The sequence below is a fragment of the Ornithodoros turicata genome, chromosome 5 (genome assembly GCF_037126465.1).
Source record: "Ornithodoros turicata isolate Travis chromosome 5, ASM3712646v1, whole genome shotgun sequence".
NCBI lineage: Eukaryota > Metazoa > Arthropoda > Arachnida > Ixodida > Argasidae > Ornithodoros > Ornithodoros turicata.
In genome coordinates, this window is record NC_088205.1 from 44,686,771 (window position 1) to 44,703,469 (window position 16,699).

The 16,699-nt window shown below is 47.8% G+C and overlaps 1 protein-coding gene across 4 annotated transcripts in view; it reads right to left on the reverse strand.

Annotated features, from left to right (window-relative positions):
- Positions 1 to 14,908, reverse strand: part of LOC135395622 (sodium-dependent low-affinity dicarboxylate transporter 1-like) — an 80,652-nt gene extending 65,744 nt beyond the window's left edge. Inside the window, exons 1-5 of one of the 4 annotated variants that reach the window (XM_064626719.1) lie at positions 14,816 to 14,908; positions 13,445 to 13,765; positions 12,607 to 12,664; positions 3,780 to 3,893; positions 3,591 to 3,707 (exon numbers count right to left, since the gene is read on the reverse strand). In XM_064626719.1, coding sequence (XP_064482789.1) covers positions 3,591 to 3,707; positions 3,780 to 3,893; positions 12,607 to 12,664; positions 13,445 to 13,765; positions 14,816 to 14,846 — 641 coding nt within the window. In that variant the 5' untranslated portion in view covers positions 14,847 to 14,908. The remainder of the gene's footprint in view (positions 1 to 3,590; positions 3,708 to 3,779; positions 3,894 to 12,606; positions 12,665 to 13,444; positions 13,766 to 14,815) is intronic. The other 3 variants (XM_064626718.1, XM_064626717.1, XM_064626720.1) reach the window with 3 other exon arrangements.
- Positions 14,909 to 16,699: the final 1,791 nt, after the last annotated feature.

Consider the following 16,699-nt stretch of genomic DNA (forward strand, 5'->3'; position numbering starts at 1 on the left):
ATATTAAGATGGAAGACTACACACACCTTTCGCCGGTTCGGGTTTCCCAAGTAAGGTGTTTTCAAATTATTGAGTTACCTTAGGCATTCAGCACAAGAAGACTTCCCCTTATCACCCTCATGCCATCATAACCGAACTGTGGTAACTGAAACCTGAAAACGATGTTGGAAATTTTCACCAGCCAGCACCGCTGTGAATGGCATCTTCGCCTAGCTGATCTGGCGTTCGCTACGCGGACGGCGGTCAACAGATTAACATGATCCACCCCGGCGTTCCTGAACTTGGGACGAGAGTTTCCTCCTTTTCCAGTGGAGAATCCTTTGGCCCTCCGGGATGGCGCAGGGCCTTCTTATTCAAGGCTTGCTGAGGACCTCCACAGTTGCAGCTCTGACGGCACAGGATAATCTGGACGTCGTGAGGTTCGACCAGACTCGACAGTACAACCGTGGTCGTCGGAACCTCTCCTGCAGCGTTGGTGACCTTGTTTTTCGACGGACTCACCCGCCTGCTAGGGGTGCGTCACGAGGCTTTGCAGCTCCACTCGCAGATAGGTCGGTGCTCCTCCGGCCTCACTTACAGGCTTCGTCGCTGTGATACGGACGAAGAAACTGGGCCAATGCACATCTCGGACCTGAAGTCGTACCACCTCCGAGACCCCAACAGAGAGGAACCGATTTGCAACCTGCCTCCATCCAGGACCTAGATCCCGTTCCCGGACCTGCATCTAGTCCTTACGACTTGCGACCCCGCAGGCGGCGCACGTAGCTGCCTAGCTATGCATACCTTAGCCTAGCTTAGCTAGCTAGCTATGCCTGCTAAGCATAGTGTTTGTGATTTAGTGTATATTTTATTGGCGTGATTTCAGTTTCGTAGTTTTCCGCAATGCCTGTTATGGGGTGGGGGTCTTCTCAGGCGTTCACGGTTTGAGGCCGCCTCCCTACCGTATTCCTTTTTCCTTCATTGCAGGAACCATGCAGTGCCCCTCATGCAGTGCCTCTCAAGCGGGACCTGTAGGCGTCGTGACCGTCCGTGAGGTCGGGTTAGCTCCGGCCGTACGGACTCCCAGTCCAGTTCTAACGGAGATCTGACCCGGACATTCACACCTTCGGTTCGAGCTCTTCCCCGTCCTCAACACTCGGTGGCCACCTGAACGGTGGTTGCCAATGGCCTGCCAATAGCGTGGGCTTCTTGTTCCCGCTGGAGCTGTCGGCCCCGCACTCTTCGCGGAGATGATCTGTCCCGGACTCCCGCCCCGTTCAAGGGTATTGCTCTAAGTAAGTAGCACACGGCGGACCCGCTTCAGCCTCTGACAAATGCAAAACGGAGGATCCTGTGCCCGGTCTGCACGTCCCACGGGTATACCGTGCCATCCACAACAAATGCCCCTGCACCAGTACCACCTCGCTGCAGCCCGTACCGCATCGGATGTCACCACCGCCCTAGCCATAGTGCGCCGCCTCCGTCTGAACCCTAAAAAGAGTCGCTACCTGCCGCGGCACTCACCCAATCCCCGGCACCTACGACCTCAGAGGATGCCATTTTGGTGCTCGCAGACGACTTGGTGGCACTTTAAGACTGGGTAGTATGGCCATGCTACTCTTGTGGCGTTAGTTTTGTGAAGCGCCGACAGATGGCGCATCATCGCAGGCTTCTGGCTAAGATAACAGATAGACATCCCAGTCGTCCGGGGGATGGGGGGAGACAGATATAAGGGATTCAAGGTGCTTGGGTGGAAGTGAGGCTTATTTCAGTTGTTCTCTGACTGTATCAACTGTGAATAAATTCTGTTTGATGTTCGATTGATTTGGTCTGTGTGCTGCTTATTACTCAGCACGCGGAACGGACAGGTGGACGACCCAGGTTCTGGGAACTTAGGTTTCCACAATGTGGTAGAGAAAGCTCTATTCCCCACGGGCTTTCCTTGCTATCGCCATTCAACGGCATGGACATAGCACTGACGAGGGTAGAGCCAACGTGAACTGAAGCTAAGAAGGGCGAGATACGCGCCCCAAGAATCGTGCGACTAGTGCGGTGCACGCTCCTGGTTCATGCAAAGCGCACAGTGTGTACATTCCGAGCAGTGTGTGACAAGGCTACGCAACATACGAAACACGAAGACAACGGTACAACGGTGCTGATATTACCTCCTTTGATAATCGACGCTCGTCTGATACAATTAAAACCATATAGATTGTAGAACACCCGTGTAACACGGAGGTTGCTGTCCGCGTCGAGCTGTGGCTCCGAAGGAACTCCGTCGCACTCGTCCGAATAAGACGAAAAGCACACAGTGTCGTGATGGCTTGAAGCCATCATGACGGAACTGTGCTCCGAAACACAGCTCCTATGACCGACCGTGGCACAAGCATACTTCTGCTGCTTCTGCATAACCAATGCTGCATGCTAGAACCCTGCACGGGCCCGCGCCCCCGACCTGCCTGACCCTGCCCGAAAAAATCCTCCGGGACCGCGGGCCGGGCCGGGCCCGGTCCGCCGAAATACGCCACCACCGCGGGCCAAGCCGGGCCGACGAACATGTTCCCGAGAGTCAGGCTCGGCCGGGTCACGCAGCTAATTTCACACAATGGAGGGCTATTAGTTCATGTCACCACGCGCGTGCGTCATTCCTGTGGACATATTTGCAAAGACAAGCAAATGACATTACACTATGCGTATGATTCGACGCTCTAGAACATTCACAAAGCCATTTTACATTGCTCCTCACTCCTCCCGTATTTGACAATCACAAAGCTTGGTGAGACGGGGGTGGGGGGATTTATTGGCAGAAAAAAAGGACAAAGAAAAAAGAAAGAAAGTCAGAGGGAGGGGGAGGTACTGGGAGAAAGATTTTGTCGTCAGCATCCTCTACCTCCGCAAATACATGATAGTGTACCGATGACGCCCATACCCGTGTGCGTTCTGGATTTAATCTGGATTTAATTTCGTGCTGTTACGGTATTAAACCGCCAGCACTTTTATGTTTGTGGCCTTCTTCTTATAAGTCTAGTTATAAATTCGTTTGATAAGCCCCAGAAACGCGTTCGTTACGGCTGGAAATGCTAGGTCGGGATCTACTCGCCGAGTCACCGGGCCGGGCCAGGCTCCACTCACAGGGCCACAGGGCCGAGGGGGGGGGCTGTACCACATAAAAATATGAAGGTCCGGGCCCGGATCGGGCCGGGCCATTTTTCGATCCGGGCCCTGAAAACTCGGCCCGTGCAGGGCTCTACTGCATGCTGCTTCTGCAGTGAGGTAGAGTATCGCCCCTTGCGATGAAACTCAAGGCGCGATGCCCCTTGCGATGAAACACTCACTTTTTTTTTAAAGATGGTTCCGAAGTCTCTCTTAGCACCACGAGATCGGGGGATAAGTGGCATTGCCGTTTGCACTAGATAAATGGAGCAATAATGTTCTATAGTGTTATAACACCAGTTGAACCCATCAAGCGTTTCACGTCTGGCGTTGCGCACACCATTTCGACCCATTTAGTTGAAATGGGTCGAACACAGCACGTACCAATGCCAAGGGAGTGTTATCCCTTTCATTTGATTGGTTTGTATAGCTGATGTCTGAAAAAAGGGCCTACTAACTGCGTTTTCAGGAAGAGCACTTTCATCCGTATCCAGAAGCTGCAGAGTGCGAAGACTTCGACCGGTAGAATGATAAACCACCACATCACAGGAGTGATTACATTCTCGTGGAATCTCCTGCACAAATGGATGTAAAGGATGAGTAACAGAGTATATCCATAGTGCATGTCCATAAAGTGCGGATTATACCTTCTGAAGTATTCGTCCACATATTGGCTTGACCTGTTCTGCGCCACCATAGAGCAAAGTGAGGATGCCACCGTAACGCCAACTATTAGGCCGTTGTTGATGTCCTCATACCGCCTTTGAACAGAATATGCACGACAAGTAACTAACTGACCAACTTTGCCTAGGCGCCTCTTATAAGTCCATATCACTGTGTGTAAAATGCAGACCGCGACATACATAAGATTTATATGCGGGAAACGCAAATTATTTCGCACGTGCCTATCGATTTCGGTAAACGACTAATTCCCGAGCTGTTTCCATAACTTTCTACTGTAGATTCTCTTGTCTGCCACAGATAAAAATGATTCTGTTGCATATATGTGGAACTCTCTTCCCGCGAGCTGCTTCTGCGTAAAAGTGAACCGCAATCGGCCGCAATCTTCCAATTACTGGGTGCGAGCAACTCGTCTCAATTACAATGCGGTCACCATAGTTGCCAGCGCAGAGACACATGCAAAGAGGCTCTGACGGTATATTAGCTGGAGATATTTCAGGTCATTGCAAATTGTGCGCCACTGCTGTGCGTCAAGCGTTACTTGACCACCTTATTGACTACCTTACGGCTTCGGTTCTACTATCCTCTTTTCACACACCGTGGTTAAGAATGGGTCACCAGGAATAGGTGGGACGAATGTTTTCGGGAGGGTTTTCGAGGTTCGTGCAGTGCGAAGGACCAGTATCTGGTCTGAGTCAGCATCATGGGTAACATTCAGAATGTTTCAATAACCACGTCTGAGCAATTTTAATAAAATAGCACGCCACGGAGAACGGCATTGATCTGTACAGAGCTGCTACCACTTACCACAAGTAATGTTATCAAGATCTAATTAAAAGAAATTTGATTTCTTGATGTCAACATCGAAGTTAACGACCGGTCCTTCTCTCTCTTTTGTTCTTTTTTCTTTTTTTCAGAAGCAAAAGTACTTGTCCGACATACCCCATTCAAGGAGAACAGACGTCGGTAATAGCTTAAAAAAAAGACAGAGAGAGGGAGAGAGAGATGCGTAGCGGGGAAGCGGCGACCAGTGCTTCGTTCGTTCTTAGTGCTTTCTTCTCACTGTTGCTTCAGACAACTATCGTTTTGTTACCTTGCTGCCCTTACATCTTTGAAAAGAAAGCGAGGCCTCCCCGTGTCGCTGCTTGATGAAGATTTGAAGGCGGCCGACAATTTGCACGGGTTGCAACGAAGGTCTTGCAATGTCGCTTCTTTTTCTTTTTTATTCTTTTTTTTTTTAGTTTTGACCATCGTAGCGGGGAATGTACAGGGTTCGCCAAGATAAACCTTGGGGTTTGTACCAGAGATAAAACTAATGGAAACAGTGTCAGGAAGTCAAGGAGATGTTACGGGGGGACATAATATTGTCACGAAGCGAAATGGGCCGGCCAGTCGTCGAATAAACAGCAAACGGTTTATTAAACTACTTGGTAGCAAAACACAAAAGTGATAGCTCTCTGAACACAACTGAGTCCAAAGCATCAATACTCCAGCCTGGAGCGCACAAGCATTTAAGCGTCGCGCCGAAAAGTCTAGAAACAGCGCGTGCGTTTGCCAGAGAGCAGGCGATGTGTCTGGAAGCTTATTTCTTCTTCTTCAGCACGCGCCGGGATGAGATGTACCGTTTCGTGCCTGCCCTGGAAGTTTCTCGAAGATGATTCGTGGCATTGCCCCATCCGTAGACGTGGCAGCGTCCCGATGCCAGAACCTGTGTCAGCTCATCGCATTTCGTTTGCACCCTGCGAAGCCTCGTAGCCAACGTCGTCGTCTTTAACATTGTCGTTGGCGCCGTTATTGATTAATGCAGTTGTCTCGTGGTCGTCGATGAGTATTTGCAGGTCACCGGTAAGGTTTTGAGCGTCGCGGCGGTCTGTACTGCTGTTCGTTGAGCTCGGAGACTGGTCGCATCGTGAGTCAGCAGAAGCATGCTGCTGCCGTAGAGAGTCTTCAATTGCGGCGGGGTGACTACGCGCTGAAGGCGGGAGGCGTCAGGTGAAAATCCGGTTAGACCCAGTCGTCGGTACGGGAAACGGCGGTAGACCCGGGTGGCTTCTTCACAGTGGTAGCAGAGCGGCCTCAAGTCTGACGTTCGCCGTACGTCTGTCTTGCGAGTTCCTTGTGCGCGTGGCTGGTAGCTGAGTGGTGCAGGTTGGGCTTGTTGCGAGTGCGCCCAGCTGTTGCCGTGCCGCGCTGCCGGTGGTGGCTGTGGTATTCATCTTCTTGCGGGTTGGGGGTCCCAATGGCCTGAATTCCGAAGGTACACCACGCTGTCTTCGACTCAGTCGTTTCTGTTCTTCCAGGCCGTTGAGCAGGGATTACCCTGCATCTCCACCAGATGTCACGAAGCGAAATAGGCCGGCCAGTCGTCGAATAAACAGCAAACGGTTTATTAAACTACTTGGTAGCAAAACACAAGAGTGATAGCTCTCTGAACACAACTGAGTCCAAAGCATCAATACTCCAGCCTGGAGCGCACAAGCATTTAAGCGTCGCGCCGAAAAGTCTAGAAACAGCGCGTGCGTTTGCCAGAGAGCAAGCGATGTGTCTGGAAGCTTATTTCTTCTTCTTCAGCACGCGCCGGGATGAGATGTACCGTTTCGTGCCTGCCCTGGAAGTTTCTCGAAGATGATTCGTGGCAATATGCCCCAAAATTTTATGTGGATACTGCCAGTTGGTCCGTTTCTCTGCGTAACTCCGGTGCCTAACATTTACAATCAGCTATATCTGTGTTTCAGCTCCTCTGCCAGATGGCGAAACGGTCGAACGCGGCGTTGCAGACGATATCGAAACAAAATGAACAGGTGGAACTGAATGCAGACGGCTATAGTGTGCGAAGTCGTCTGCAACGCCGCGTTCGATCGTTTCGCCGTCTCGCAGAGGAGCTGAAACCACGAAGTTACATACCCCGAAGTTTATCTTGGCGAACCCTGTATTTTGTAATTGTGCGGGGACAACTCTACATACGCTTTCTATTTGTGTGAAAAAACAAAAAAAGGAACAGACACACGTTATGTTGGCTTGACGACTTTAGAAGTTCAAATCATGCAATTTAATTTCCTTATTACATACCACACAGCCATTGATCATGTATTTTCTGTGGGGCGCTCTTTCTTTTTTTTTCACATTGTTACTGAAACACTGTGTATGTGTGGTGCACACAGCTTCATAGGAAAGAACGCGTAAAAAATTCACTACTAGGCTGCAGTTTATTATTTTGATTTTATTTTGGCTGCTTTTTATCTTATTTTCGCACCTGCGAAAGAGGTTCCTTCATCCCCCGTTATGTTTGTATCTCCCGCACAATAACCTAAACATTGTAGGCGCTATTAGAGACCGGGATGGGACCAGAATCTATAAGATACGCGCACAACCAACACCAGGTACCGACACAAGCAAAGTGTCGCAGTCTTTTTGGTCAACTCGATGCCACCACATTTTTTTGTGATAAGATGCTGTGTCTGTTGCTTAGGTGCAGATTAGGTGACGGACCGTGCCGCGGGAGAGCAAAGGCGGGTTCACCACGGTGGTGATCACTAGATTCATACTTTCTTCGTTTTTTGTTTCAAATTCCCGAAATTCTTAGATCGCTAGTAACTCTCAAAAGTGGAGGAGGAACCGAATTTCGGGATATGTAGAATGTAATACAAGGTTTGGGCAAAATGTGCTTTCTCCGAGGTAAACGAACAACAAAACGAAGTTCTGGAGGGTCATTGAAATGCCAAGGGAATGAACACGCGAACAAACGCATATAAACGGTCCGTAGACGGACAGCTATTGCGTCCGTCATTCGGTTTTAGACAAGCACAGGTCATACACAGGTCATATGGTTATAATTAGAGCGCCGATTTTCATGCAAATTCATGTTTTCTCAATATGGTTTCGCAAAAAAAAAAAAAGGTTTTGGTTTGGGACCGATCATAAGAATTCAATCGCGTATATATAAATGCACGTTTTGCACGTAATGGCATATTCCGCATGAAATTGTATGAAAAGTGCATATTTTGCCATATTTTCAGGTGCGAGAGCTTACTACTAATTTTTCCATAAATAATTTTGCTGGTTTCGGGACGGCGTTTGTTTGTCTTTATCGAAAACTCTGGTCGGAATAGAATATTTTTCATGTTTCTGTGGGGTGCGGTATTCAGCTCTTACCCTGGATGCTGCACTATCCACTGGGTCCATGATCGATGGGCCGTACTTCAACTTCGCCACATTAACGTTACGAAGACGGGAGGCGCTCACATTTATATCGGCATGATGCAGTGCCAAACGCAAAGCCATGACGAAAGAAGCCTGCGCATGGGCGACACGAAAAACACAAACAACCGTGTATGTTCGTGTTCTTCATGTTGGCTACGCGCACAGTTGTTTCGTCATGTGTTTCGTTCACTAGGTAGCCTGTGTTTACGCCATCTTATCTATCACAAATGAGCTCCATGATTTATATCTGTGGCGCAAGTGTTCTTTGTTATGTGCTGCAGAACGAAGGCGGCTTTATTTTACTGTGTTGTTGGTGCATTCCTTTCGTACCAAAACCAATGAAAAACATTGCATATATTGATTACCTTTACTGCATATTTAGAAAATTTCCAGAGCATAGTTGCATGGATATTTGGTGAAGTTTAATGCATATTTATCCACACTCTGCTACAACTCCACCGCACACTTGCTTATTGCAATGGAGCGTCGCGCACACCTGCATTGCAGAAATTGAGAGTTTCTTTGGTCCTCATTTACTGATGTTCACTGTTCACAATCAACAGCCTACTGATTGCATGGTCATTTCCTAGCACTCGGCCATCCATTTTGAGGTCGTACACTTAGACTATGCCTAGAGGAGAAAGAAGAGTGAAGGCGTTGCGCGCTCCCGGGCATTCCTCGTTCCTATTGACCAATGCACACGAATGGCTGCAGAACGGGCCATTCCTGGCAGGCGTCAGTCTCTGCCGCGGGGCCATAGTGAGTAAGGACTAGGCGTCGTGTGATAGCCAGCGTCATATTTTCCAATATCTCTACTTGTTCTTCATTTCACTCCCAAAGAGAACCCTTCGCTGTCAGCTTGGTCAGAGTGCGACAATGGCCTTAAATCCTTTGACAAGCCGTCTGGAGGAACTAGTTAAACCAAGAAACGGTCTGAGATGATGAACATCATTCCGACTTTGAAATTTTTTGATGCTATGCAACTTTCGTGGGCTTGGGGCTGCACACCAGCGGAAGCTTCGTAACAAACGCAATGTATTTGATCTTCAAGAAATGAACATTCGCTCAAGCGAAGCGTCAACCCAGACTTTTGAATAACTTTCAATTCTTCGAGATGTTGAAGGCCTTTTTAAATGCTAGTGGATGGAATAAGGATGTTATTCATGTACGCTAGCACAATTGAACAACGCAGAGGCCCCAACGCGCTGTTCACCATTCTCTGAGAAACAGCTGCTGTGCTCGAAAACCAAAAGACATCCTGGCAAGCTCATAATGGCCATCCGGGGTCATGAACGCTGTCTTCGCTTGTCAATTTTCTTTGTCATTTTACTTTGATAATAACCAGACGCAAGGTCCGAGCTTGTGAAGAAGCACTGCCCTTTCAGGTGGTCGTCGATTAGTGCCATCGGTCCGATTCCTTCAGTACCGGTAATTGACGCATAAACGATAGTCTCCCATCCTCATTTTCTATCGACAAGATATCTTTCTCAGCATAGGTTGACCTTCGTCTCTTCTGTTGTCTCATCTGTTTCCGTGCAAATATTTCCTCTGACAACAACTTCACCCTGACGAATGTAGTGCAAGTCTTGTGTTGACACTTGTCGGCACATAACTTTTATATGCGTCCTCGATACTGATTATACAACAAGGGGTACAGCTTTCGCACCTCCCCTGTGGTTGAAACTGTGCTTCCACGAACACGTCTCCAGCTTGTACGTCGGAGGCCGTTTGTAAATGTACCTACGTACCCAGATGGTATGCCTGTTGCCTCACTTGACCATGAACTGATATACCTTTGAGGAAGGTGAGGAATACGCATGTTCCTCAGACATTCTTCATCGGTATCTGCAGTCTCAGGCAAAGGCTCTTCAAATACCCTCATGACATTTCTTCGGCGAACGACCGTGATGCGACTCTGCTCCGTAAACATATGTCCTATATGCGACTGTATACTCCGACCATCGTCAGAGGCAATGTAGATGTCCACTTCGCATTTGCTTGATCCGCATCAAGCTTCTCCAAGAGGAACTATCTCTCCTGAACCATAACCGTTGATGATGTATGGCTTACGTAATGCTCTGTAATCCAACTTCATTGTCCTGGTGTCATTTTTAGTACGTGCGTCACACTGGATGCCCAGTTCAAGGAGTACCTTGACGCTGTTTCCATTTCCAAAACGTGCTGAAGCAGCAGCTGTTCTGCTGTCTGAAGAATTCGCTTTCCCTGGAAGTCCCTTGCCAGATCTCCTTGCTTGCGGCCATTGCTTCAACGATAATCCTTTGGCAGATTTGTGCACCAAAGAATAGATATGGACATAAGCCTTGCAGTCGAAACATCTTGGCGCTTTCTTCGAACCTGGTGGAAGGCCTTGTGACGCCTCTCACTGTTTCCTGTCACTTGTTTCTTCCCGGCTTTTGTCAACGGAGTACCGTGTCTTGACATCGAGGCAGCTTTCATGGCCTTGAACCTTTCTTCAATGCGTTCCAGGGCACAAAGCAGGTCTTCTGGACGGCTGAAAGTGCTGGCTCCCCAGGCTCGCTTGCTGTCTTCTTCACTGAGACCTGATATGATGTATTCAACGCAGGTACTCTCGTCAAGCTGGCAGCGACGTGCTTTTGTGAGCTTGTCGTAGTGCTCTTCTTGTCGTACTCTTCGAGTGTGCCTACCTTCAGCTTCTTGCGGCAGTCCATCGCTCGGAACCTTTGCTGGGCACCCGCAGTATCTGGAAACGCTTTAGAGAGTGCTTCCTCCCATTCATCCCAAGTATTGAATGGTGAAGGAACACCGCCGTACCAAGTCCTTCCAACAACCTTGTAGTTTTAGACGATCATTATGGAACTGCAGCATTAGACGACGACAAAAGGTTAAGGCAAAGTAGACTAGACACCTGCCGTACAACAGTATGTCTGCTTATCGTTGCAACCATACGCTTCGGCAAAGTCGTCGACCTTACGGACCCATTCCTTTGCTGTGAGGGTTGAATCCTGGCACCAACACCCTGCTTTACGTAGCAAGGGCTTGCGTAACAGATTCACCTTGTCTTGTGCGCTCTGATGCACTCATGGTGTTAACTTGCACTCTTGGTGTATCACTTCTCTGTCGCAGATTGAACCGCTGCTTGAATGGCTGCCCCAAAGTCCACAGCTTGAGAGTCGGAGGTACCAGTTGCTGCTGAAGAATTATAGGTGACTGCTCACTCCTGGGTGTCTTCTCTCACGTAAATTCTGTTCTTCAGCATCAATTCAGCTGTCTAGCTCATCGTCTACATCTCTAGAACGAATCTTTCCCTTCGGGGGTATGCTTGGACGCACTCGTTTTGAATCGGGCTCTTACGTGCAGTCAACTCACCTGCTTATTCCAATTTTGAACTGCTAGCTGCCTGACGAGAGGGAATGGCAGAACGTACCAGGAAAATAAATAAAAGAAAAGAAACGTACGTCCCTCTTCGTCGTCATTTTTGCCCTGTAACCTTTTCTTGTTTTTCCTTCTCCTCTGCGACGCCGATCTCGTTGTCCGTTGTATGTGTGTTACAGCCAAGCTCTACATGATGGTATCTTAAAACATGGTGTTTATACTTCACTTTACAGTCCTTTTGAAGTTCTACACTCGCTGCTGCGCTACTGCACTATCCCTCCCAGGTTCCCCATGCGCCCTATACAATCTTCACGATTGTTTTCGTTTCGTGGATATAGTATATTATGTAAGGGTCACCATGTATTAGAGGCTTGCAGTGTCATATATGAATCGTCAAATAAATCGGATCGGAACTCACCACAACAGATTCGCAAGAAGAAAGATGTTGCAGCAACCTTCACATTTTATCCACAAAAGTTAGTAGCTCAGATATATTTTTTATATTTATTTTACGGTTGCAGGTTACAGGAACTTCTCTAACGATTTTTGCTACATTTTGGAGCTAAAAAGTTTTTGTGGAGCTCAAGCTGTCAAATAACATATATATGCGATTTCGCCCACGGAATAATTCAAAGCAAGAGACACTGATTTCCAACTGTACTAACTGTTTGACGTGAATTTGTTTGTTGCTCCTTTCCCCTCCTGCTTTGGCTCGCAGTATTTCTAAATAAATAAATAAATAAATAACTACGCCGTACCTAAGATGAAGTGAGTTACGTCATTCCTTCATTACTTCAATTACGACATTCATTTAAAACGTTATCTCTACGCCATGAATGAGAGGACGGCCTCCAGAAAAGGGGTGGCGGGTCGTTCCTCTTGGGACGAGGCCCTCCCACTCCTGTTAGTGGTGGACGTCACGTTCATCTCGTTACTGCGGAAGCCGCGCTTCCTTTTAAAATTCGTGCATTTAATGTGCATTTTAAGCACATTTCGAGCGGGAAACAAATTAGCTAAGCAGACTGTCGGCCGATGCTGAACACAGTGGTTTCATAGAGGGGTTTCTGGATGCGACTGTCCCTTTAACAGTACATATTTAATGTTTCGCGGCTGATGCCGTACTCTTATTAGCATTACTCCGCGCGTTATTAGATCAAACAGCTCCTTCGTGAGGTCTGTCACGGAAGTGGCACTCCATGCAACAACGCCTGATCTGATCTCAAGTGGAAGGGTACTTACTCCGGTCTCCAAGCAATTATCTCGCGTATGCTGGCGCGTCGTTCGCTGCTGCTTCCCGCTGAAAAAAAAAAAAGAAAAAAAAAGTGAAATGAAAAGTGAGTAGCATTCTATTGCCTCAGTAATTCTACTATCTAGTAATAATTCGGAATGTAATGGCAACCTTGCTATGTTACTCGTAACTGTAACTTCACTAATTACCCTTTGTGCAGAGTAACTGTACTTAACATATATACTTCTCGTGTGGTATTTCTAACCATTGCTGAGCTACTTTGAGCAGTACTTAACGCGTGCTTTGATCGTGAAAAAGGGGAGAAACTTTAGGCTTTCCCAGGATTTTTCCCCCAGGGGACGGCAAACAGTTTTCAAGGGAAGGCAAAGCGTTCAAATAATAGATAGGCATAGGTATAGGCAATAGACAATTCCATTGTACAATGCAATGACGACAACCGCAACCTCGGATATGCAGGGGATCCGGTGGTAAGATTCAGGTCGTTATCACGCCATCTGAGCATATACCAAGAGGAACTGCTAGAAAGGCGGGGACAGTTCCTAGAGGTAATTTTGGAGAGACCGGCTTCGAACCCGCATTCTCGATGGCCTCAACATCATACGAAAACTGCACCAGCGCTTGCTGTCACCGCGTTGTTGACATGCTAGGGAAATGTTGTGTACAGATTCAGTGTCATAGTAGATGATTTTACTGTTTCGCTCTGAAGCTCACGAATGGAATTGACACAGCTGTTCGTGATGTCGCGAAATATGATGGTTCATTCCAGAACCGTTTTTTTTCGTGCAGTGTTTATTGTGTCATGAGTGTACCAAATGACATATGTCTTACGTGGCAGTGACGTTTCTTTACCAGGTGATTCGTCACCAGGAATATAGACCTGGCCATACTCCAGGATGGAGGCGTGCTTCTGGAGGAGTTTGCTGCGTAGCGACGCACCTTCTTTTCTGGGTGAACCGGCGGAAGGGGTGCGGTGTACTCTAGGCTCCGTGGATCTATCCTGGTTGCTCGCTTCTACGTCTTGTCGAAGAAGCTGTTCGTCCGTGAGACGACTACTGACGAGATAGTCCACAACCCAGGTGTTGGCGTACTTGCTCTGGGCAAGTTGAGGCTCCTCAAAGTTGCTAGGCAATCTCCGACGCATTTCAGCTGCTAATGCAAGGACTACTACTTATAGGTTATAATGTAACGCGTCGAGACAAATAATGCCCAACACACCATTGCTTATAGGAGCATGGAAGTGACCCGAAAAATATTTTTAGTTTTTTTCTGCGACGTCTTCTACAACAAATAAAATGAGCTGCTGCGAAAGAACGACGAGCGCAGGTGACCCAGAGAGCACGCGCAAGGCTCTGTTCTGCACAGCTTTAAAGAACCCTCTCCACATCCAAAGAGCGCCGAAGCGAAGCCGAAGACGGCATGACGTATCACGGGCTACGGCACGTGACCAGTGACGTCCAACGGCACAGCTGAAACATGTATAAGCGGCACGCGAGCCGAGATGAAAAAACAAGTAAAAACGGCACCGAGCAGCTTCTACGTCACGCGAGGCTCGTGTCTCTCTCCCGAGACTGCCGTTCACTGACTGTCTTTCGTAAAGTGTATTGCGCAGTGACATTATGCCGCAGATCGGAAATATGTTGCATGGTGACTCCTTGTGGACGGCTTCACATTTGAAGCAGGGTTTCGAGACATGTTAAAGGTCACTTCCATGCTCCTTTAAACAACGGCAACAATAGTACAGCTGATATACCAAGGATGGGATACCATAGAAATACAGCGCGCACGCTTGTCCCGTCCAGCTACAGTGTTCTTCTCCGTAAGTGCTACGTACTGACAAATGGGATCTCATCTGTTTCAGCTGTTTCCCCCTGTACCTCATAACCACACCCTTCCAACGCTACGTCTGAGGGGGACACAATTCATTAAGCGCAACGACACTTCTTGACAATTGTCAAGGTATAAGGGAACTTACGTGTACATATAGCATGTGTTTAGTTGCGTCTTTGTTATTTTTCGACAAAATTGGAAGAGAATATGAGACAGCTTAGGATTTTCACATTACTAGCAGATTTGCGATCATTGTTCCACAACTTGGGCGAAAACAGAGCACAAAAATACCAATCGACTTGAAGCTTCCTTGAGCTCTCTTCACCGAGATTCGAAGCAAAGACGCAAATATGAAGTGCACGGTGAACTTACAAGGATTCATCTGCGTAGAAAGTCGCTCCATCAATCGTTTCTCATCAACTCTTCGGGGCCACAGGATATCCTAGAAAGACACAAGTTTATGGGAAATGCTCTGAGCAACGAGGCGTGCTGCGGAGCCGCGATTCAATTGCCTGTGGATGTGACTGAACGCGGTGTTTTTCCGCTTTTCTGTCTTTATTTGATTTCATTTTTCGCCCAGAAGAAATGCGAAGACGCGAATCAATCATTCATGTCGCAACCTTAAATGTATTCGACACCGTCACTCAGGAAAGTGCTTCTGCATATCGCTTCTGATTTAAAGACAAACTACTCTTCGCCAGCTGCGATAAGATTGGTCGCTGTACTCTAAGAAAAAAATGTTTTTTTTTTACCTTTTGGGGTAGAAGTGCGTTGTCCCAAATTTTCAACCCTTTTGGGGTAGAAAATGAGGGATAGAAGCAGTTCTATCCCATCACTTCACCCCAGGGGTAGAACAGACCTACCCCATAGTGGGGTGGCAGTTGCACCCCCTTCGTTGAAGAGTTCTACCCGTCCACGGTTGAGTATTATGCCTTTTAAAGCTCAGCTACGCCGATTTTCGAGTGTTACAGAATGGAATGGTACTCATACGATGTGTTCATAAGGGAACACTGATTATGTATGCAAAATAGTTATCCCAAACTCCTCGCGGATTTCCGAAAAAGTGAATTTTTAGTTTCACTGACATTCCGTCTTGTGGCCCGCAAACCCTGTGTCGACGACACATTGGTGGTCTGCCCGCGCTCCGGCTTGGCATGACTTTTGGCTTGGTTTCTTCCGCCAAGCCGGCCAGTTTCTTCTGCCGAGCCGTCTGCTGCGCAGATTCACATTGGGGAAGTGATAAACAGTTCGCTATTAGAGCGCCAGTATATTTCTGGACTTCACTAAACCCGCGAGGAACGTGAGTTTTGCTTCCTTCGACTGCAAAGCATTTGCTAGGCCAGTGCAGTCTTCCTGGTGTGATTCGTGTTCTGTGCTGCGTGCCGAGAATGCGTGAGCGTTTTGCTCCCGTCTGCAAGAACACTTCAGCATGCAGTTCCAATGTTTCAAACCACAATTCTCCGAAAGGCGAAAGAGAAATCTATTGACTACAACAATCGGTTACAACTCCGACTGGGTGCCACCTTCGAAACAGCGATTTGATCTGTTCATCTGGCTCGTACGAATGTTACGGAAGCAATGCGCAACTTGTTTCACAAGAAGCCGAAGATGTCTCGTCCGGGATGCTGTGCCAACCTTTTCTGCAGCAGGAGATTGCAGGGGCAGGATTAGGCAGCAGATAAAGGTAAGACGCGTAATGTTAGACAAGTCAGTCATGCGGTGCAAATTGCATCACGTAGAAGAGAAAAATACGCTATCTGTCAGTTACTGCTTCATCCTTTAGAGATTACGCCCCAGCGGGTGTATTCTCAGTACAGATTTGGAATTGCCTTATTTGTTAAATGATTTCGCAGGCATTCTGGCACCACCGAAAAGCTTGCACTCCACGTCTCAACTATCACCGTCTGGGTTTCAAGCTGAAGGCTGTCACCAGTGCCAACCAGTCGCCCCTTCAGAGTTCATCTATTTTTGTTGACGGAACAGTAACACCTGGTACTGAGACATTTCAGTTTCTGATTAATCAACTGCATTCCATCACTTGTGCTTGACTTCTTCTGTTCGTATACCCTTGCTGTTGCTCGCTAGCTTAGAGCAACCATGCCTGAGGTGTCAGCGCTTTCAGAGTACATTTAAGCAGTATCATCGTATCATATGCACGGCAGCACATCTTGTGTATTTTGAGTAAGGTATAAATTCAATGTTGGCTCAGCTGTTGTATTTTGGTCACAAATAAGGTGTTCTTCCAGAGTGCTCAAG